We start from the raw sequence: 23,282 nt of genomic DNA on the forward strand, positions 1-23,282 counted from the left end.
GTGGCTTCGGAAAACTTCCTCGAAACACCAAAATCAATAGCAACAAATTCCATCCGCTAGGCAGGGGACAGATTCAAAAGATGGACCAAGTCAAAATACACCAACAAAGGACCCAGATTGCCAAGACCACTCACTTAAAATGATCTCTTGGAATACAAGAGGTTTCGCCCATCTCACAAAACCTGGACGAGTTAACCTAGGGGACTTTGACATTATTACCCTTCAAGAAACATGGCTACTTGATTCCCCAACAATAGATGGCTTCTCAGTTGCTACTTCTCCAGCAAAAAAAGGCTGCTGCGGCCGTCCATCAGCAGGCCTTCTAGTAGTAGTCGGATCGGGCTCGGGGCTTTCGATCCAGAAAAAGATTGCTGCAACTCAATCTCACTTAGTAGTACAACTAAAGTGGGACCGACTAGCTGAAAACAGTCGATCGTTGATTTCCTCTCCGATTACGATAATCACTACTTACTGGAATCCTCAAGTCATTTCAGATAAAATTTTCTTAGCGACTATTGAAAAAGAGATTGATGGGATCATGACCACCCAGGAAAATCCACTTATAATTCTAAGTGGCGACCTTAATGCTAAATGCCCTACGGGTCAACCAAGAGGTCTTGAGCTGCGCCAAGTAACCCAGACTGAGTCACGGGGAAAACAATGGCAGTCGCTCATGGATTCTAGAAACATTTTTAACATCGCCCACTCTCTCCCCCAGGCTGTTCCCATTCCAACTTGGGAAAGAGGTTTGCAAGAAGGAACAATTGATTAGATATTTGTATTACAGGAGATGTTAAATCGAATTACATCATTTGAGGTTGTAAGGACGGAAGCAAGCGACCATAACATTCTGAAAATCTCTTGGCCGACAACAGTTAGAAAAAGAACCCAAATGATGGAAAAAAACGAATCTACCAACCAAGGAAACCGTCTCAGGCTTACATCAGAGAGAATCAAGGAACTGACCAAAAACTACTCGACGCATTGCTCTCGGGGAAACAGGGCGAAATTAAACCCCACTGACTACCAGCCTCTTTTGGTTCCGTACCTGATACCAAGGAAACTTAATCATAAAGCAACTCAAAAACCTTTACACATCTACGACACTGAGTTGGTCCTGAAACGGCGTACTTTGCGAAAGCTGAAAAAGCAGGCGGCTATTTCTAAGTCACCGGGTCTAAGAGACCTCTACCTAAAGGAACACAAGTCATATAAATCCTGGCTCAGACAACAAAGAATCCTTCTGTACTAGCGTGATTCTGAAGAAATGCTCAGAAAGTTGGCCTCTAAGAACTCTGGTGCTTTCTGGCAGCCAATAAAGAACACAGAAGAGGGAGTAAGTGAAAAAGGATCAAACAATGTCTCAGAAGAAGCATGGAAATCACACTTTTCCACGATTTTCCAACTTCCAAGGAATCAAGCACCGGTTGCAGTGCAGGACTCAATATTTTCCACCTGGGAAGACTTCTCAAACGAGGAAGACATAGTTTCGGCCATCAAGCGCCTTAAATCTTCTAGGGCACCGGGCCCCGACGGAATCACAAATATAGATTTAAAGAACCACCCGGTGGAGTGGGCTAACTTCATCGGACAAGTATTCAAGAATTGCAGCACCACAAGATCCATTCCGAATTCATGGCGCACAGCAGTGATTGCACCTATCTATAAAAAAGGAGACAAAACCGAGCCTGGTAATTATCGTCCCATTGCCCTTTTGAACACCATTGGAAAAATCTACGGGTCATTTCTCCTAAAAAGTTTCCAATCCTGGGCCAAATCAGCTCCGTGTCGAGACCCTTTTCAAACAGGGTTCATGAAGAACTCAGGGACTACTGCCAACATTATGCTGTTAAGTGTCATAAAGGCTGTATTTTCATCCAAGCCCGGGAAAGTACATCTGGCATTTATCGATCTGAGTCAAGCTTTTGACCAAATAGACAGATCTTTGCTGTGGTCCAAGTTAGAAAAATGGAACTGCCCAAACAAAATCCTTGATCCAATCAAGGCTTTCCATGACAAGACTTCGATCAGGATCAAATTGGACCAAGCGGACAACTTGTCTGAAGAAATCCAGACGCTTAGAGGGGTAAAGCAGGGCTGCCCATTGACTCCGGCCCTGTTCATCTCCTTCCTTGGAGACCTAAAAGACAATTCCAGCGAGTTAAGATCATTCCCTCCGAAAGTTGGTAAGACTCCTGTAACTAGGTTGTTATACGCTGACGACATCATCCTCGTCGACCAGACTCCAATTGGTCTTCAGAGGCAGCTTGACATGCTAGCAAAATACATCTCTAGTAACAACCTTGAGATAAACAAAGAGAAAACCAAAATCCTGACCCTCGGAAAGCTGCAGGAAAAGAACGCAAAAAACTTCAGATGGAGAATTGAAGACTCAACAATTGATGTGGTGAAGTCCTTTAAATACCTGGGGACGATGATGGACAATTCAAAATCGGAAATCGCGATGCAAAACTATCTATGGGACAAAATCCACAAATTGACCACTCAGGCTAAAATAATTGACTGAAAATATGGACGATTTCCGCTCCTATCAGCCATAAAATTTTACAAGAGCAAAGTAGTCCCGAGTTTGACTTACGGCTGTGAGGCAATGCCTGCGATCCCCTCTACTATCTGGCCAAAATTGGAAGCCTATTTCTGGCGGAAAGTTCTTCTGCTCCCAAATTGAACTCCAGTCTCAATTATCAGAAGAGAACTGGGAACTCTTTCCCTGAAAGCGGTCATCGAGGCAGGCGAAATAGCCCTTTTCAGGAAAATAATAATGCAAGACTCTCCACCTGTTTACAAGATAATCAATGAGGAAATGATGGAGGGTAAGAGCAAACTTCTCTCCTCTTGGGCGAACAAACAGCGCACTCACCTGGTCATCAGTGGATGTTCTGAAGACGACTTGATGCAAAATCCCATGAAAGTTAAACGGAAAATGGCGCTGCTGGATTGGATAGAGACTCTCACATTGGCAGGCAATAACAAACTGCTCGCCCACCTGAATTTTCACCCCAAAAAACTACACTCTACCTCGGAAGTCCTGAAAAGATTCCCGGACAAGGGTCTAAGATCTATCTTCCTGAGAAGTCGCTTAAATTTGCTTCCAACAAATGAAATCAGGGCCATTAGAGGGCAATCACAAACCAAATTTTGCCACCTCTGTGAAACCGACTCAGAGCCGGAATCGATAAAACATCTTCTGATGCATTGCCCCAAAACTGAAAAATGGAGAAGAGCATACCCGAGTCCTCTGATAAACTCAAACCTCTTGAATGAAGAAGACGTCTGGTGGAATCGACTTCTGAGCGGTTCCAGAACGACATGGTCTATTGCAACCGCAAAAATCTTAAAAGCAGCTTTAGAGGCATGTTCCCTTAGATCTAAAGAACTCGATTAACTAGGTTCTTGTTAAACAACCTGACCTAAACGTCAACACCGAACTGTAAAAGGGAACTCTATAAACTTTTAATTTTTCTTCCTCCAACTTTTTCTTTTTCTTCCTCCAACTTTTTCTTTTTCTTCCTCCAATTTTTTCTTTCTTTTTGCAAAATCATTGATTTGATAAAAGCGAAATAAAAAAAAAATTAAAAAAAAGAAGAATGAAAGCTTAAGCAAAATAAACGCGGTAAGACTGTTTTCAATTGAAAGCAGTATTACGTATTTATTTTGCTCGGCCCACACCTCCACCGGATTGGCTAACGGCAGCGGTCTTTTGTAGACAATCGATGGAGGACTGGACAGGACCGAAAACCCAGAGACTCTAGGGTCTTCCCCGGAAACCCGTAGAAGAGGCTAAAAACCTGTCGTCTATGGGGGAAAACCCAGAGGTTAGGCAGGTATGCTTCTGGGGCAGGATGCTTGGGGATGCCCAGAGATGTCCGCACCTCGAAATACCTCAGCACACACTTCGGGGGCCTCAAACCATTTATTAAAATCTCCACCTAAACCTCCCCCCCTCCATACATACGTGCAAACATCACAATAAACATCTTGCTCATAATTGTTGATTAATGTTCATTTTCTGTCACAATTTAATTTTTCATGAATTACCACTATTTCATGTATTCCTGTTCACCCTTCATGTTTCTGTGGCTATTGTATTGTTCATGAATTAGCTACTCTTTTCTCATCTTGATCCTTTTTTATTTCCGATCAACAATATTCGTTGTTTGTGACTTTCGTTTTTTTCATGGGTTACTTTATTTAAATTAATCGGTATATTTGTGGGCTGGACTGGTTGTCCTAAAACGAGTCACAAGTTAGGAATGCTGATGACAATGGCATAAGGCTATGCAATGACTGCAAGAGGAAATGTAAGAAAAGAAACAAAGGGTGACTGCGGCAATGCTTGTAAAATCTAAACTGTTGCACACACGTTCACCAAAATGGTGCAATCAGCCATTTGTCTATTTCGCTTGTACTCAACCTTTGCTCAATCCAGGTGGAAGAAATCAGTCAGATTTGCATGCATGTGTAATCTATTTATGGCAAATGTGCAATATGAATAAGACACGTTCCTGAACATGGGTATTTCTCCTAACAAAGCATGAAAAGTGCAAACAGGTACATGCATTGTGCATGCACACTTTCATATTTTTTTCTTCCATTCAGGTAGACTAAAACATGCTTCCAAAGAAGCAAGTTGGAGCAAGCATGAAAGTGCCCACCTCCAGGAAACCCAGCATTGCTGCTCACTCTGGGAACAAAGCATGCCAATTCTTCAGAAAACTCTACCACAGAAACAGGTACCAAGGCACTTTGTGTGCCCATTCGTACCGGTATCAGCACTAATCGAGGAAGTGCTGCTGGCTCTGCCCCTAAGGCTTCATCCCATTGGAATGTTGAGGGAAAGAATGTCACGGTGTAGTATTGCTGGGGACACTATTCAGAGCAGGAGGTACAACACCAGGAAGAGATGCTTTTGCTAGTGTGTGTCGTTGGGACTGCGTACTCCCGCACTTAGGAACAAATGCCAGGATCAAAGTAGACTTAGTCGGCTCTGAGGGTTCACCTGAGCCACTATTTTAAACCCAGGTTATAGATATTGATTGTATGCTTTTATTCGTCGTAGGTCGATATTGCAACATGCAAGACATGGACCCTGGACCGAATACAGACACAGAACAGGGAGAGGTGTCACTTAGAACTTCCCAGGAAGGAAATGGAGGAATGCCCATTTCTTCCACCTGTACACAGAGCAGTCGCAATGGCCCCACCCCGGCCCTCACACTCCACGGCCAGGGGAAATACCTAACCTCGCCCAAGTTTCATCCATCTGTCCCCAGTGAGCGCAGCAGCACACACCCAGGTCTGCCTTCTTATTTTTTTATTTTTTATTTTATTTAACATGTGTAGAGCGCGCCAAACCCGTGGGTATCTGGATGCTGGAGAGCAGGTAATACACATTACAAGAGTTACCACAGGCAACAATGGAAGACATAGGCTTGACATATATCAGATTAAACATATTTGCAGACATGAGATATTTACAGATACATTGATCCCATAAGTATAACAGCTACAGTAATAATCAATAATATTTACATCTACAGTCTTATTCACATAAGTAATTTCTCCAAGTTGTTTGGACCTGCCTGACCAAACTTGGATTCAAGACAAAGCCAACAGAACAATTGTCCACATCAAGAAGGACAGCAGAGAACATGCTGATTGGTAACTTGCAGATAATGAGCTGTTGACCATACATAACAACCTCTACTTTGAGCTGTTGACCATACATGACAAGCATCTACTTTAACAGCATAGCAAAATAGAGCATTGGCCATTACAAGGCCAGCTGGGGCTCAACTATCTAGTGCGACCTGTGGCCAGAGTCAACGCAAAATGTACTTATTCAGTAGTGGGGGCCATCAACATAGGCAGAAGGTCAAGCCTGTCAGCCAAAAATGCAGGAATCCTAACGGTGAAGGGTAAGCGGCACTTCATACCCTGCGCATATATATGATATGACTGGTTATTTATAACACGCTTAATACTCAGAGGTTTCTAAGCGCAGATGCAGGGATTGAACCTGTGTCGTTTCGTGTCATCTTGCATCTAAGGCGAGCACCTTGCTCCTAAGCTATCCTCCCAATATATTGCTCCTGGTCATGAGGATTTGGAGCAACCGCATCTGGGGGACTTAAAACATGTTCCTTCTGCTGCTGCTGCTTCTACTGCTGCAATCGACGAGGCACAGATAACCGAGCAGTAATGTTAACACATGTACTGATTCAACCAGATGTGTGAGATATTGCCCACCCCCCCGCCCCAAAATGGAAGTTACATGAAAATGTACTTTATGGGAAATGGCATTCGCTGGAAGGTAGATTTGCACTGGCTAACCATCACACAGCACAAGAAGATGAAACTCTTGAGGCTGAGTGTATGTTTTCCTTCAGTTTGAAGATGTCATGACACGTGTACTCTTGTTTGAATACCTATGTTTTATATTTGACTCATGTTATTTATCTTTGGAATGCACACTGCACCTTACCCCAAGGTATTTTATGCAATGCACTCCCTGACACTGTGCATAAGTGGAAATGTAATATCACGGACATAAATTGGAAATGCCAGCCTTTAAAACCTGCAGAAAATGCTAGCAAGCAACACTACTACAGCCTGTAACACACGTGACTTAGGCCCTATGTCTATACATCTGCCACCACTCATAACATAAACTATCAAACATATCTTGGGGGCTGCAGAAGCATTTGTATTGCAAAACGTATAATAAAAAAAACTCTTAGCTCACAGCAATAAAACATTTATAAGCATATACTGGCTGAGGGACAGCACGTAACCTAGCTCAGCGGGTTGAGAACTTCCAGCTGTGGTCTGTGTGTGATCTGCAGATCACAGCTTCGAATCCCGGCCGTGCCAACTCAGCCTTTCATCATTCTGAGGTTAATAAATGAGTACCAGCTTTGTTTGGGTGATAGTCGTATGCAAATATGTTCTATGTCCAGTACTTTGGTGAAAGCGCTATAGAAATAACACATCGTTATAGAAAAAGAAAAAAAAAGAGAATGTCCCACTATGCAGTCATAATTAAATAACCATAAAAAGGGGATAAACGAAAAAGGGAAGAAAACATTATCAAACGCCCACCCTGCAGAAAGCCCTGGTAGGCCTCTGTTCACACCCAATCATGGCCTCTGTACAGGTTTATGTTTATTGAATTCATATAAGTATAGTCCAGTTGGTTTTCCTTGCATGGGTCTACAACCTTCGGCTCTCCAGAAGTTTTGGACTTAATTTCCCATCAGCCCAATCTAGCATAGTCCATTTGGAGAGGTCATGGGATTTGTAGTCTACAACATCTGGAGAACCAAAGGTTGCAGACCCCTGCCATTTCTCATTTAATTTCTTCCACGGCCCCTGAAGGATGTGGCCCTGGCAGCGGGCCTGGCCTCTTTTGCCAGTACCAGTTGGTTGGGGTGAATGCAAGCTGCTCTTCTTAAGGTACAATTTGTAAACCCATGCAAACTTCCTTCAGTGCCAGAAAGTTCAAGTGGAGTTTGTAAGAAGAGTTGCAGTAATGATCCTCACCTTCACTTCAGTGACATTATTTGAGAGGGACTGTCAATTCCTTTGCAGAAAATCTGTAAATCACTCTCTTACATATGGGCCTCATTATGGGTTGGGTGGTATCTCTGTGGTAAATCTGCAAAATTACCACCAAATAGATTTACTGTTACCACCACTTGGTCCGGCGGCATTACTGTAGGATTCCAAGTAGTTGTATGGTGGTGTTAATCCCCATGTATAGTGTCCACAAGACTCCATGGGGATTTCAGTGGAATTGCCACCAGTGGTAATTCGGGAAGTGGCAATTCCACTGAAATGGTGTTTTTTTTGCAGTAAGGTATCATAATTACCTCCAGTATTTTGTTGCAGGATTTCTTCCACCTTACCTCCAAACCCATCGTTTTTGGACACACCGCCAAACTCATAATGAGGCCTAGTGTCCTTGTTTTTTCAATAAAGTTCAAGCTGTAGCAACTTTTGAAAGGGACCATGGTATTTCATAACTCATCTCTCTTGAAAGAAAGCAAGTTTGTGACATTCAGCATACCTGGATATTTGCAGTGGCTTCTCTACCCACTGAGCTATCTTAGCAACCTTTCATTCTGTAACTTGAATGTTACATAGATCTCTGCAACTAGTGCTCAACCTAAGAAACTAGTTTATCCGTGCCTTTTGGGTTACATATAGTTAGGATAGCTCAGGGGAAACACGCTTACCTTGGAAACAAGGCAATTCCATGGAACACGGGTGTCCTGCACTTAAAAGCTCGAGGAGTCCAGCATTAAGCACAACATAAATGACTACTAATAATAAAATAGATCTCTGCTGCAGATGCTTAAACCACTAAGGGCCTCATTACGACCCAGGCGGTAAGGGGTTTACGGCAGCGTAAACAGCGCCGACCCTTACCGCCTGAGTACGAGGCTTCTTAGCGCCATGGCGGATTTAACACCTGCTTTTAGCAGGTGTTAAAATCCATGGCGCTAAGGGACCATGGAGTTAATTACGCCACCGTAATTTACGGTGGCGTAATTAACGCCTTCCCCACTCCCATTATGCCCTATGGGGCAAAAATGGGAATGGGGAAGGGTAAATGGGGATTGGGGACTTACCGCCCCGCCAAGGTCGGAATGGGGAGGTAAGTCCGCCAACCATCATGGCGTAAACGTAGTTTACGCCATGGTGGTAAAGTCACGGCCCAGGCGGTAACTTACCGCCTGGGTCGTAATGAGGCCCTAAGTGTCTGAAACTCCTTGACAGTCTCTAAACCCGTGACCTTAGCGCTCTAAGCAGCTACCTGAACCAGTTGTAAACAACTAGATTTGTTCTTATAATCTGCCAAAATTCCTGCATGCAGCAAGACTATCAACTCTGCCGAGTCTTCAGCTCTATATTTGCTCTTAAATTACGACGATATTGTGAATTTATGCCTACATTGATACTGTTTGAAATTAAAATGTAAAGACCCATTTAGTGGTCCCCATTGCCTGACCTTCTGCAAGACAATACACTCTACTTAGTCTCCAGCTCTCTTTCGTCCTAGTTTAGGATCATACTATGTTCAGGACTATCAAAGCTCTGCAGTTGTCGTCTAATGTGTGAGTAGCTAATCCAGTCATGGATGTACTCTTATTATTCTGATACATGTAATGTTGCTTTTTACATTATATATAAATATCTAAACGCTCTAGAATGCAAAGCAAAACCTGACGTAGCATATCGGCTCACACACCATATGGCAAAATGAGAGCCCTTGTGGAGGGACGTCATTTGGGAGGTGTCTGATATGCCCAAAAAAACAACAACAAAAAACATTATTTTTGTTCAACAGAAGCTCATCGGCTGAGTGCTGCCAGTGCCATGTGGCTCTTTGTTTCTGGAGTGATTGGCTTACTTGTTCAGGCCTCTTAAAAATAACAGGGGGTTGCACAAGTGTAACACTTTGAACATTGACCCTAAATAAGAAAGAATAGGAATACCAAATAATTTGTCTTTCTGGAATTCTACACAATAATTGCTAGACTCATTAAAGGTTTATTTCAGGCACACTTCATGGGATGAGTCACTGATTTAGTCCGGTCTTAAACACCTCAATTTCACAAAGCAGACAAAAACGGCCAAAAAGCATTTAGAGTAGAATAGCATCAATTTCGGACAATCTATTTAGTTTTTCGCAAGTTGTAGTTATAGCATGTTTTTTCCGCCGTTGTCTCTGTTACGATCATCACAAGACATTCCATCTTTGTGTCCTCGGTCACTTGACACAATCTGTGTGCCCAAAAGCGTGTGTACAGTGTAGAAATGCTTGACCATAGCACATAAAGTGGCCCTTGATTTCATTGTGCCACAATTAATGCATGCTGTTAAGGATGTTTTTTTACATGTATGAGGGAACGAGTGACCAGAGTACAGGATGTTGTGTGAGTGAGCAGCTTTCCCTGTGCTACTCTAAATTTTTTAATACACAGTTATGAACCCACCCAATGGTATGTATGTATTTTGCCAACCTCTTAAGCCTGAAAAGTAGATCCACGCAGGCTTGACATGTGGCCATCTTTGCACCAGACCTGCAGATGAACTGGCCTGCTGTTAAATCTCAGTTAACAGTTTAATGGTATCCACTACAGAGTGTAATTTGCTTTCTGACTTTCAGAACATTCAGACAAGTAATTGCTCATTTTACTATAGTAGGTAAGATAGCTATAGCTGGTAAGCTAGCACAGTGGGTGCTATGATGTGTTGTAATCTGAAGGTTGTAGGTTTGAAACCCGGCAAGGCCAACTCAGTCTTTCATCCTTCTGAGGTCGGTAAAAGAGTACCAACACAGGTTGGGTGATATTGTATGTATATTAGTTTTATATAAAGCGCTTAAATGTAAGTGCTATATAATAACACATCATTATCATTTGGCCTTAGACGTCTGCTTGCACACAAAGTAATCACCTTGCTGTCAAATGTCATTCTCAATTGCCTATATCTTTGATGAGGTCACAGCAAGGTGATATTTCACCATGTATGTCTTGACCAAATTGGTATCTATTGAGTAAACAAAAAGATGGTGGCCATTGACTTTGTTTATTTCTGGACTGTAGGTGAATTGGGCGCCCCATAGTCTAGAGATAGAGGATTACACATCGTGGCATTTACGAAAGGATCTAAGGTTATTTAACACCATTTTAAAGCAATAAGAATGAATAATTATAATGGATGTAAAATCAGACCAATGTGGTGAAATATACAAAAAGAAGGATTCAATTTGACTGTTATAGCCCACACTGTGATATAGCCAACGGAATCAGAAAATATAAAGTGTTGCCCTGCCTGACGACAGACTGAGGTTACTGCCAAGCTTATAGATATACATGCGGGCATATTAAGTAGGCCTACAAGGGTTCTCCAACTTATTTCATTTTTTGTATGATTATATAGAATGAAACATAACCTGATGGCGTAAAGAAGAGAATGGCTCTCTAGATTTAAGAAATCAATTTCGCATTGGATGTGGGGAGAATCTCGAGGCAAAGGTTCGAAAGGCTCCGTGTCGACATTGGTTTTAACCACATCCGGTGACAGATGAAATCAGAGATAGGTATATTAGAAAACAGTGATCCTGGGGGAATTTGCTGGGTGTTCTCTTTAATGATTATGAAAGAGTGAGAGCTATACATTAACAAACAGTGTGCATTTTGCGTGTTGAACGCAATGGGCTCGATTATAACTCACACAAAAACATCAGAAATAATGTACCAGACCCCCTGGAGAAAAAGAAAACATTCTCTGTGTGAACATGTATGAAAACTTTTTCCAATTTTCGGAAATTTTGAAATTGTACTCTATTTGCGTATTTTGCACATTTGGCACTACAACTAACCCCTACCTACGCTATTGCCTTTAGTATATTCAATGTATATGTCCTGTGAGTTATGTATTAGATAAGTTGTAATGTAAAATGTGATTTATGTGTCTCCGGAAAACTGAATACATGTACACAGTTATTAAAGTGACTGTTTGAGATGTGTTTATAAGCTGCATATTTGAAATACAGAAGGAGGGGTAGCTTGCAAAGTCTGTAGTGTTATGATATGTTTAATCCCTGTTCAGTCACAAGTGGCCCATTAACAAAAGAATGAAGGGATTGACGTGTTGTTGAAACTGTGTCCACACAGACAGCCTTGGAAAGGTTCCATGTGTTAAAATCACAGCAAAAATGTCAGCTTACCCAAAAAACACGGCAAAAAGGCTGTGGTTTTGCCGCCACAATCCATGTAAAGGATGCGTGGGACACCCCCGAAACCACCAGACCCATAAGACCATTTAAGGGGAGTGAGAGACACCCCCACAACCCCTGCTCCCCTTAAATGGTATAATGGGGTTCACCTTTACCAGGTCAAACCACAGCATTTTTGCCGCAATTTTTTGTAAAGGCGATATTTTTGCTGCAATTTTATTACTGCATAGTATTTCAGGAAAGTGGGGCGAAGGCTAGAGTAGTGCAGAAAAGAGGGGTGTTAGATAGTCTAGGGAGAATGTGGTGAACTGCATGAACAGGTGCGTATCCTTAGCGACGATAGGTGCATAATTGATGACTTCCTATGCAAGTGTTTCTAGGGCGGCGAGATGGAAAGATAATGATGGCAAGCAGAATGTGGGAGGATGGTGCAAGGAGAGGGAGCAGGCAGGATTTGCACAGGAAATGCACATATTACGGGCGTTGTTTTAATGCATGGTTTGGGAGCCTTTTAGGGTATTAAAAATAGGTGGCAGAAAGGGTCTGTCTGGTTTGGTTCTTGTGGACATGATCTGGAGCAAAGGTGTACGGTAGACAGTGAGGAAATGTAAAGAGCTCTCTGGTGAAATTGGGGAGGTCCAGAGGTCTGGTGATTAGTCCAGTAGAAGCATTTAGGATATTTGCTGAAATTGGAGACTCGAGCCAAAGACATTTTTTCTGACACTAGAATCGTTTCAGTATGTACAGCACTGCTGGCCCCACCTGAGAAGAATATGTGCTAAACTAGCTGCGGTCATGTGACTGTGACCATTGCGTGACCATGCATCCGACAATGGAGTGGACACGGACGGCGCTACATCTCCCCCCAAAATAACATTGTCCTATCCCATTTCTTCGTTCCATCTTCTTGGCTTACGGATGGTGCGGCATGACATTTCTCCTGCTCAGGGTTGCATTTCTTCTTCAGCTTGTGGTTCTCTCAGAGGGATATGTTCCTCTACGTCCGACTCGTCCTCATCCCCTAAGTATCTGGACATTTCCCACACCCTGTTGTCGTCCTAGCTCCATGGCAGATCAGTCGGGGGTACACTGTTAACTGTTGTTCTAAAGAATGAGCTGTTCCTTGTTACTGTCCGACCGGCTCTCTCAACCGTTACCATAGATCCCTTCATGTGGCAAGTCTTTGTGAGATGAGGTCTTTCGCACTACGACGTCATCACCTCTTTTCATATCTGCATCTCGAGCCTGGTTCCAGCCCGGTTCCAGTGGCCTGCATACTCCTTCTTTCTGTCTTTGGCATTGGCACCTCTTCTTCTTAATTCCTGTTCCCTTTGGCTCTCCTCTGTATGGTGGGCTTCATGAGGTACCACACGAGGTACACCAACTCTGCTGGACATACTCCTGTGGAGTCGTGGGGGGTTCTCCGAGAATCTCGTAGGAGCTGGGATAGGGATTGTTTGAGGGGCATGGGGATGATGTTGGCTATCCTGATGGCCCTCTTGACATTCGCCATAAAGCGTTTGATGGCCCCATTCGCCTGGGGCCACATGGTGTGACCTTCCGGTGGTGGAATACCATGTAGGTGGCAAAGTTGTGGAAGTACTTACTGGTGAACGGGGGTCCATTGTCTAACTAGACCACCTTGGGGACCCCGTATGTGAAAAATATCCAGTCTTGGGCTGGAATCACCACTGTAGCGGCTGTGGAAGGCACTATCTCTGCTTCAGGATGTGTGGAGTGCTCATCTAGCACCACTAGTATATATTCTCCCGATCTCAGTGGGCCGTAAAAGTGAATGGCAACCTCTTCCCATATCCCCTCCGGGAGAGTCGTCATGTGTTCAGGGAATGCTGGGGTTGCAGGCTGAGGCATATGTGGCAACAATTCATTGTTGTCTCTATCAATTTGTCCATGCCAGGGAACCATACTTTCCTCCGGACCATGCGCTTTGTTCACACTATGCGGGTTACATGTGCGATGTCAACTGCTTCCTGGTGAAGGGACGCTGGTAGCACTATCCAATCCCCTTTGAGTATCAGCAATGATGGCAACAGGCACAGTTCCTCCTTGCACCTTGCGAGGGACTTGAACCCTTGTTCGTTAAGTGTCTGGTGGTTCCATATTGACGATTCAGCCGAGTTCCACCTTCCATTCAGGATGCATGAGGTTATGAAGGCTAGAGTTGCATCTTCTGCGGTGCACTTTGTAAGTTCCACCATCGCAATGGCTTGTGGCACCGCTTGGTGGGCGATGTAATTGATGTACCCATCAGCGGGGTTGTTAGGTGACTGGCGGCCAGCGAGTGGGTGGTGGGAAAGGAAGTCCACTGGGTTTTCATCCTGACCTGGCTTGAGCGCGATGATGTATTTATATTCTTTCAGGCAGAGTCCCCATCTCACTATCCTGGGTGGCATTTGAGCGGCTGGCCTTCCACAGATGGTGAAGAGGGCCTAGTGGTCCGTGATAATGGTGAAGGGTTTGCCGTATATAAACAAATGGAAGTGCTTGCACACCCAGACAACTGCCAGGCACTCCTCAGCCTGTGAGTCCTGTTGTTCTGCCTCGGTGAGGCTCTTGCTGGCGTACAAGACTATCCGTCTTTGTGCATGATCACTCCCTAATGTTGGGAAAGGATTACCACATGCCCCACAGAGCCTGCGTCCACTGTCACCTTGGTGTGTATGTTGGGATTGAAGTAAGACATGCAGATGGCTGCAGCGATGTCCCTCCTGATTTTCTCGGAAACCCCCTGGTGTGTTGGTCCCCACTAAAAAAAGGCAGTCTTGTTTCATGAGGGAGCGTAGAGGGGCACTTGGAGTGGCAAAGTCTGGCAGGTAGCGGGTACAATAGCTTGCTAGACCCAGGAAGGACCTCATCTGAGCAACTTTGGTCGGGCTCGGGGCTTCTGTTAGCACTTGGATCTTGTCAGGGTCCGGCTGGATTCCTTTTTCCAAAAAGATATGACCAAAGAATTTGAGTGTGGTCTTGTTGAATGCACACTTAGGCATCAGGTTTGCATTGCTGAGGGCTGCACAGACATTCGTTAGAGTGGCATTGTGGGCTTCCTGGGATTGTCCGAATATCAGGATATCATTGCTGTAGTTAAAACAGTGTGGTATACGGCAGATGATTTTGCGGATTTCCTCTTGGAATATCTCTGCGGCTGAAGATATTCCAAAGTTTAAGCGCTTAAAGCAGAACAGCCCCAGATGGATGTTGAAGGTTGTAATGTACCGAAATTCCTCGCAGAGTTCAATTTGGTGATATCCTTTGTTTAGATCTAGGCAGGAAAAGACTTTGGCCCTGTTGAGTAGGTGCATCAGACCAGTGATGCGTGGGGATTGATGGTGTTCCCCGAGTATGCTTGGTTTGGTGCACACGTTTTATTTGTCCCTCCGGTCCCTTTTCAGGTACTCGTATTACTGGTGAGACCCATGGTGTTGGTCCTGATGCAGGTTGTATGATGTCTGCCCCAACAAGAGACCGTAGTTCCTTTTTCACCAGGTGCTGAATTATTAAATGGTATTCCTCGGAAGTGCTGCGCTATATGCTTGACTGTTTTGTCTATGTGCAGTTGTATCTTCCGCTCCCTCAGTTTTCCGAACCCATTTGAAAAGTTTTGGGGAAATTCACCACAATCTTGGAGGTGGGCGAGATGTATTTGTACGCCATTACTTGATATAGTATATGGATGAGTACCAACTGACCAGCCGATTTGAAGCTCAACACACACCCACTTGTGACTTCCGTGGCTAGGACACGGACGATTATGTGGTCCAGTTTGTCCTTTTGTCAACAGGAGGTTGTGAAGGCTCCTAGGCACGGCAGTGGTTCTTTTGCCCTGTATGCGTAGATTGCTATGCGTGCTTTCTTTCATTTTGGGCATTGTGCAAGTTTTCTGTATTCACATTCTGCCATTGCGTTGATCGCTCCGGAGTCAACGAGGAAGTCGAAGTCTGTTCCTTGGATTTTTAGTGGCAACATGGAACTGTGTGCCGAGGCCGTGGGGTTGGCTAGGGCACAGAGATATCCTTTCTTCCTCCGTTCCGTGCTGGACTGGGACTCAGACTCGCTCGTGGAAGGCGTGTTCATGTGTAGATGGTGAATTTGCCTCCTTCCCTTATGGTGGTCGACCGGTGATGGAGAGTTCTTTATCCAGGTGTGACGTCTCTCTTTGTGGTGTTGTCTCTGAGAACCTGGTCCTTTCCTCCCTGTACTGCCCGGGCAGCGACTTTTGATCCGCTGGGCCGGTACTGGAGGCTTTGGGATTTCTGCACATTGCGTGGAAGTGGTCTTCACCTCCGCAAGCAGAAAATATTTGGCTGATGGCTGGGCAGGATCCGCTGTGAGGGAGATTGTATCTGCATCCAAAACACATGTATTGTGATGGATGTTGGTTTGTCATTATTTTAGTTATGGCTTCTTCCTTGATGGTGGATGCTGAAGAGATGTGAGTTTTGCTCATAATGGATATCTGAAGGTCTAGTGCCGAGGTTGTTCTTGCTCGGACGAGGATCTCAGCTAGCGTGTGTGGCATTGGCATCCGTTTTTTCTTCAAGGGTATTGACTCACACACCGCAATAACTTGTAATTTGAGGGCCTCCTCATTGGTGTACAGATGGAATTTGCAGTGCTTGACTTTGGATTTGAGGTGTGTTACAAATGTGTCCATGCTCTCGCCCGTGAATTGCACCGTGGTATGAAATACGTGTCTCTCGTAGTCTACATTTTTGTTAATGGAAAAGTGTTCATTTAGTATTTTCATAAGGTTGTCATATTTTTACTCAACATCTTCTGGCAGCTCAAAAATTATGTCCCGCTCTTCTGGGCCTGCTGTGAGAGTGAGCAGTCCTATAATGCGCTTATCGTCCTGCTGGCTGACGGTGTCAAGATATGCATCAAACTCCTTCATTCATCTGGTCATCTTGGTCCCAGGCTAGTGGAGTCTGTAGTATCGAATGGGAGCAGAGATGGCAGTGGGAACGCATCCCTCCCTTTTTGTTTTTCGGCCCGGCCGGGTCCTGCGCTGTGTCAGACATGCTGCTGATGTCACTTTGGTGTGGCCAAAACTGCCTTGTTCCTCTTGGGTGAGTTCACGTTAGCTTCTCTGGGTATTCCACCAGGCCACAGTGGGTGAGGCAGGCCGGCACAATGCCCTCGGAGTTTCAATCCTCCTATGGGTCCTGGGGGTGCCCTGATGGCTGGGGCCTACTGTAGGGTGCCTGTGTGGGGCCTGCTACCAGGCTTGCTATGCCTGCTTCTGGCATTCAGTGCCGGGTGGGAACCCTGTCAGTTGACTCACCGACTGTTCACCTCAGGTAAGAGGCTAGAAGCAGGCATGTGCTTCTGTTGTCCGGTGTACTGTTTGCTCCGATCACCTTTCTGTAGGGAGGTGATATGATATGATATGGCATTTATAACGTGCCCATGTACAAGTGTTTCAAGGCACGAAAAGGTGGAGTGCCGGCTCGTCCATGATCACTGTTGTCGGCTGGTACTCAAAAGGATGGGGCCCCACGCTTCTCAGATGCCAGCGTGTTTCCAGACCGGAAATGGAGTGTCTTCCCCTGTGTACCACAGGTGCATTGCGCTGCACCGGCAGGGTGCGAGGGTGGTGGCAGCGAGCTCCCCTCGTCACCAGAGTCGTGTCTTGGACCTGGGTAGGGGCGGGCAGGCATTTGAGCATACCTGCTGCAAATGAACACACACGTTTGTGGTTAACACATAACTAATTTATTTGTGGACTCCATGAGTCTACATTAGCTGCGGTCATGTGACGGTGTCTGTCAGTCGTCAAAGCTTTATAAAAGAGGACTTGAATTGTTTATTTTTCAAGCCATCTTTTATTAACATAGAAATATGGCATGGAGTCCCCATGTTCTCTGAGGGTAAAAGACGCCTTGGTGACCTGGGGAGAGGGTGGGGAAACAAAAGGACAGTAACTTCCTCTTGTGACCCCTCCATGGGAGGAAACTGACTGACAGAAGTGCCACGCAGCCACACTTGTGGCTGGCTGGCACTTCTGTCCGCTTGCATAGATCGAAAATGGCGGACCGTCGTCTAAGCTTTATAAAAGATGGATTAAATTGTGTACTTTTCAAGCCATCTTTTATGAACACAGAAATGTTTCTATATTTAAAAAAGATGGCTTGAAAAGTATGCAAACCGTAAGGTATGCACACAATTATATAAATGCTATATATTTCTTTGCGTTCCTTACTATGGTTTGTGTACTTTTCAAGCCATATTTTATAAACATAGAAACATTTCTATGTTTATAAAAGATGGCTTGCATAGTACACAAACTGTAGTAATGTATACATATACGTGTTTAAATGCTTACATATATGAAATTGCGTACCTTACTGTGGTTTGTGTACTTTTTAGGCCACACCCATCCTGCAAGCCACGCCACCCAAATGAGGGTCTCCCTCGATTTCACTGGACTAGAAGCCCTGCCCCCACCCACGCCGCCTCTACCCTGCCCTGCCCACCCCAGGTAGAACGTTCTGACTCGGAATGAATGTAGCTCATTGCCTGCACTGCGAACACCAGCCCAACACTGAACCTAAAGTTAGTTTCTTAATCGGGCAGTAGTGTGTGGAGGGATAAGGGGCTATGACCACACTCAGACCAGTCTGTTCCATTCCCTTTCTCGAGGGCTGAAAGTGAAAAAAGCTGGTGAACATGGCTTCCTCCATGGTAGGGTGCAGCAGTCGCGTGGTGCAGCTGGTACCGGGCGCTGACAAATGCTCCCAATTTCGCTTAGCCATGCCTCGCCCAACTGCGAGTGCCGTTTTCGCCGCGAGGATGACGTCACAAGAGGAACACCCAGCCCCCGGGCCCTCGCATGTACCCCTGCCGTGTCCGCGACCTCGGCAGGACTTACCTTAAGGGAGTAGATCAGTGCCACGATCCCCAGAGGCAGGCAGCAACACAGCAGGTTGAAGATGGAGTAGCACAGGTAGTCCGGCTCGCTGGGCATGTAGACCGGCGCTATGAGGGTCGTGTGGGTGGCGGGCCTGACGAGAACCAGAGACCCGTTGACGTTGTCGTTGTAGAGCGGAGAATACCCCTGGTAGCGAGGGTTCATGGGGGCAAACCCGCTGTTGGCTGGCATGGCATACCCTTCCGCACCTGGGTAATACTGGGGCGGAAGTGGAGGCTGGTTCGGGGGCATGTTCACAGCCCCGTATGGCGGGGGTCCGGCTGGGGGCCCATTTCCTGGGGGACCCCGCAGGCTGTCCTTCTCGTATCCGGGGTTCTCCATCTGAATAGGTTCTCTCTTCAAGTCACCAGTTCCCACTACCTAAAAGTCTCGCTTCCTCTCTGCCCTGCTTTTGTTTTGCAACTTGTAGTTCTGGGAAAGTCCGCAGAATCTTACTGACTCGTGACGCATTTCGCACTCTCCACATTGATTGGTCGTAGTTCCTGTGCATTATCTTCCCGGGAGCTCAGCTTCGGACCAGGAAGTCAGAATGCGGTTGCCCGCCGGCCTCCTGTTGTGAGGGCGCGGGCGTCAGGGTCGGCTCAGCGACTGTGTTGCAGTTTGTGAGGAAACGCTCATGTGACATTCCCGCATTATGCTGACAGGATTCTATTAACAAACTATGGAAAATGGTTCTTCAGTTATTCTGGTTTTCAGCCTGCATTACACTACATTGCAATGTATTTAAGTTTGGTCTCTGAGTGTTGTCGCTTCTAAGGAAGATGCCGTATACTGCCTCTTGTTTGTAGTCTCATCATTCTTAACAACAAGCTGCACGCCTGCATCAAAGAATATCAATAAAGCTGATCTGTGTTTGTCGTCTTTTCTAACTGAAGATGCTGTACACTGTCTCTTGCTTGTATTCACATCATTCACAACAACAAGCTGCATGCTTGCATCAATACGTTTCAAATAAGTGACTTTGTCACACGTTGTAACCCGAAAACAGGTTGCAGACATCTCAAGTTTGTCCAAGGCAGGTGTAAAATGCTCAACCAATCCAGACCTGGATGCCCCATGTCCTATAACTTGCCATGCTGATGTTTCATATACATAGGGCCTCATTACACGTAGTGCGGTAAGGGTTTACCGGTACCGGTAAGGGCACCGGTACCGGTAAACCCTTACCGCCTTACTACGAGGTCCCTTTTCGGGTTGGTACTTTAACGCCTGCTTTTTAGCAGGCGTTAAAAACCAACCCGCAAAGGGACCAGGGTGCTAATTACGGTACCTCAACTTGCGGCACCGTAATTAGCACCTTCCCCATTCCCATAGAGCCCTATGGGGCAAAAATGGGAATGGGGAGGGGCAATGGGAGAAGGGGGAATTACCGCCCTGCCAACCTTGTAATAGGGCAGTAATTCCCCTTTCCTCCAAAACGGTGCCGGTATTTTACCGGCATGGACCAAGGTACTAATAGCACCTTGGTCCACCGCCTACCGTGTAATGAGGCCCATAGTGTCGCGAAATTCATAGTGCTGTGTGTTTCAGTATCCCAACTCCTGAGACAACCTGATGCTTACTTTCTGCATATGTTTTAAAATTAGTGTGAATAATTTGCACTGTTCTAATGTCCATTCCAAGAGACTACCGCGATATCTGGGTCCGGCAATACTAGAAAGAGACCATTTGAAGCACTGCAACTTTTCCTTTTCCACCCATTCACCCCCTCCATGGCTTGTTTGGGGCCGTTCTCTCCGGTCCTGCAAAAGTTGAGCTTTTAATCTGTCTTCCTGCCACCATACAGAAAATCCAGAGGCTGGCACGTATGCACGAAGTAATAGTTTAACTCCTGACTGATAACTATTTAAACAACCATTGGGATTGCCAACAGTTCTGGCTCTTGTGTAGGCACGGCAAAAACATTTGCCTAGCACCGCCATAGTGGTAATAACTGTCCATCAATGGTAGCAGCTGCAAAATACTGCAAGTGCCTGACAAGTAATAGCAGTCCCTGGCAAATGCTTAATGCTTATACAAAAGCCAAAACTGAAACTAGACTATGTTAAGACATTTTTACTACACCAGTAGTGAATTTACAGCTAAAATTAAGTCAATACATCTCAGAAGAATCCTTTGAAAAAAAACACTGGCAGGCACTTCAAGCACAACGTTTGATGGTAACTCTTGAAAAAACGAGTTCAAAGAGATCCCAGGAGGATGTGTTTTGGGCAGGATGGGACAGGAAGTGGGTGGAAGTGGCCATAGGGATGAGCATGGCCATGGCAGTCAATGGGTGGGTAAATAACCAAAGAACACCTACACCCTTGGTGTCCCTGCTCATTTGCAGTTTCCCCCAAGCTATACTGTAATGCAATAGTTTTGGTGCATAGGTGGCGCTTTAGCACCACCTAATAGCCAACACTAAAAACGTAGGCTTTTTAAAAGCAATGGCAGGATGTGTGGTCTACAACCTAAAGACTGCAAACTGCCACCAGGATTTCGAATTGCAATGAATTGTGACACCTGGCAGCCTATGGTGTCAAAATGATCTCGAAGCAGCTAGCCTCGACAGAGGTAAGTAGGAAGCTTCCACTTTCTCTAACTATCATGCACACTGGATAGATGGTGCACTATTTAATACCATGATGTTTTTATACATAGATGCTTTGATATTCATGCACCGCGACTAGACGGAGATTTGAATCCTGTATTTGTCATACTAAAAATTCCCGACCGTGCAAGAAACTTTGCTTAAGATTGGGAACGTAGCTTCTCTATAGAAACAATCACTTGCATGCCTGTTAGGATGCAACAGAGGTGACCTGACTTATCTGCACAGATGGATTATGTTGTATCATTGGTGTGGGTTAACCACTGGGCTTTCCCCTTCTCACAATACTGAACCCTCCAGCCCCCTCTCTCTTTGCTTTCTCTATGGTGTTTGGAAGAGGACAATTAGTCAGTCCTTCCACATAAACACCTCCAATAGTTGGCTTATTGAAATTGAACACACACATGCATAGCACTTAGTTACCACTGTGTAAGAATGCATAACAGAGGCAATTACTCCCCTCTGTTCACCTTATGTCTCTCTCTAGGGAACGGAGGTGCCACCTGGACTGGGTTGATGGTCCACAGATGGATTGAAGCCCAGCATAAAAGAAATCTAGGTCCTGAAGAAGATGAGCCAAATCATTATGGTTATCGAAACCGGTCGACCAGAATGCCCATGAGTTTTCTCATGAGCATGACGATGTCCACCTAATTGAGTTTGAAAACATCATAGCTATTTCCTGTACTAGATAGGCTTTTCGCCACTAGGTTTCCCCCTCGCCAAGGGTTCTTTGTTTTAACATTCCAGAATAAGTTCCGATGTGACAGGGGCCACTGCCCAATTGGTGATTAAAACAAAGATAGAAATTCCATGCAGTAGGAGTCCCTTGTCCCACACGGATGAGACAAGATCTAATGTACACTGTCTCGCTACACACTTAGATACTTGTGTCTGGCCTTTTTAACTTATATTAAAGGTAAATGTGTATGCTTGCTGATGAGTGAGAGTCTTCTCGCATTTCCCTTTTAGATAGGCGGTGCACCACCGGGCACCTAGGGAGAGTAACTCCTAATAGGGTCAGGGTGTTCTTCTCAGCAGGGACAGTCTGTATGTTTGTTCATGTTAGTAAGATGTGAGCTTTGTGTTCTTGTAAATGGTTCTCCTAGCACCGTTCTTTGTGTTAAAATGATTTTTCCTTAACGGCAGGAATGCAATATTAACCGCTACGGTTTACAGGTAAACCCTAGGTGTTTTTGTACCTCTAAAACATGTAATCTTCAACACTATTAAGTACACTGTTTATCATTGGCTCTCAAACTATAAGGCCCTCCATTATACGGCTCTCTATAATTGGTTGGCACACTCATGCCATGTCTGGAAGATTTGGTTCACTTAGCAGCACGCAAGCTCAGACCTAGGTGCCAGGAGGTGGACTTGACTTTACCTCCCCACCCAATTAGCCCATCATCTCTCATCACCCATGCTTTCTGCCGTGAAGATTGTCTTTGAACTTGGCCTTGCAGAGTATTCTTGTCTCTGGGAATATAAGGGATTGCAAGCATGCACTATCGTTGTTCTAGAACTCCAGGCTCAACTCTATTTCCATCCTTGGCTCACATGACAGGAGACAATGATTTGGTCCATTTTGCAGCGTTTAAATGTTTTAAATGAATAAAACCTGGCACACTCAGTGTTCTTTCTTTACACCTTAACAAGGGTTGATTCAGCTTCTCATATTCACTGCCTTCAAGAATAGATAACCAGTCTTGGCTACCTTATCTTTGACACATCTTTGGAGTGGATGGACAGGATGAAGTGGATGGAACGGATGGAGTGGATGAAGTGGATAGAAATGATGCGATGATTGGTAGGATGGAGTGGATAGGAAGGATCAAGTGGATGGAAATAGTGGAGTTGATGAAAAAGTTAGAGTTGATGAAAAAGTTAGAGTTGATGGAAAAGATAGAGGGGATGGAAAGGATGGAGTGGATGGAAAGGATGGAGTGTTTGGAAAGGATGCAATGTAT

The 23,282-nt window shown here is 45.0% G+C and overlaps 1 protein-coding gene across 1 annotated transcript in view; it reads right to left on the reverse strand.

The window, feature by feature from the left end:
• LOC138450338 (interferon-induced transmembrane protein 3-like) overlaps window positions 1-19,152 on the reverse strand; it is a 107,427-nt gene extending 88,275 nt beyond the window's left edge. The window contains exon 1 of the mRNA XM_069604832.1: window positions 18,660-19,152. Coding sequence (XP_069460933.1) covers window positions 18,660-19,040 — 381 coding nt within the window. The 5' untranslated portion in view covers window positions 19,041-19,152. The remainder of the gene's footprint in view (window positions 1-18,659) is intronic.
• Between the last annotated feature and the right edge of the window lie 4,130 nt (window positions 19,153-23,282).

The sequence above is a fragment of the Ambystoma mexicanum genome, chromosome 1p (genome assembly GCF_040938575.1).
Source record: "Ambystoma mexicanum isolate Mex_15411 chromosome 1p, UKY_AmexF1_1, whole genome shotgun sequence".
NCBI classification, from domain to species: domain Eukaryota; kingdom Metazoa; phylum Chordata; class Amphibia; order Caudata; family Ambystomatidae; genus Ambystoma; species Ambystoma mexicanum.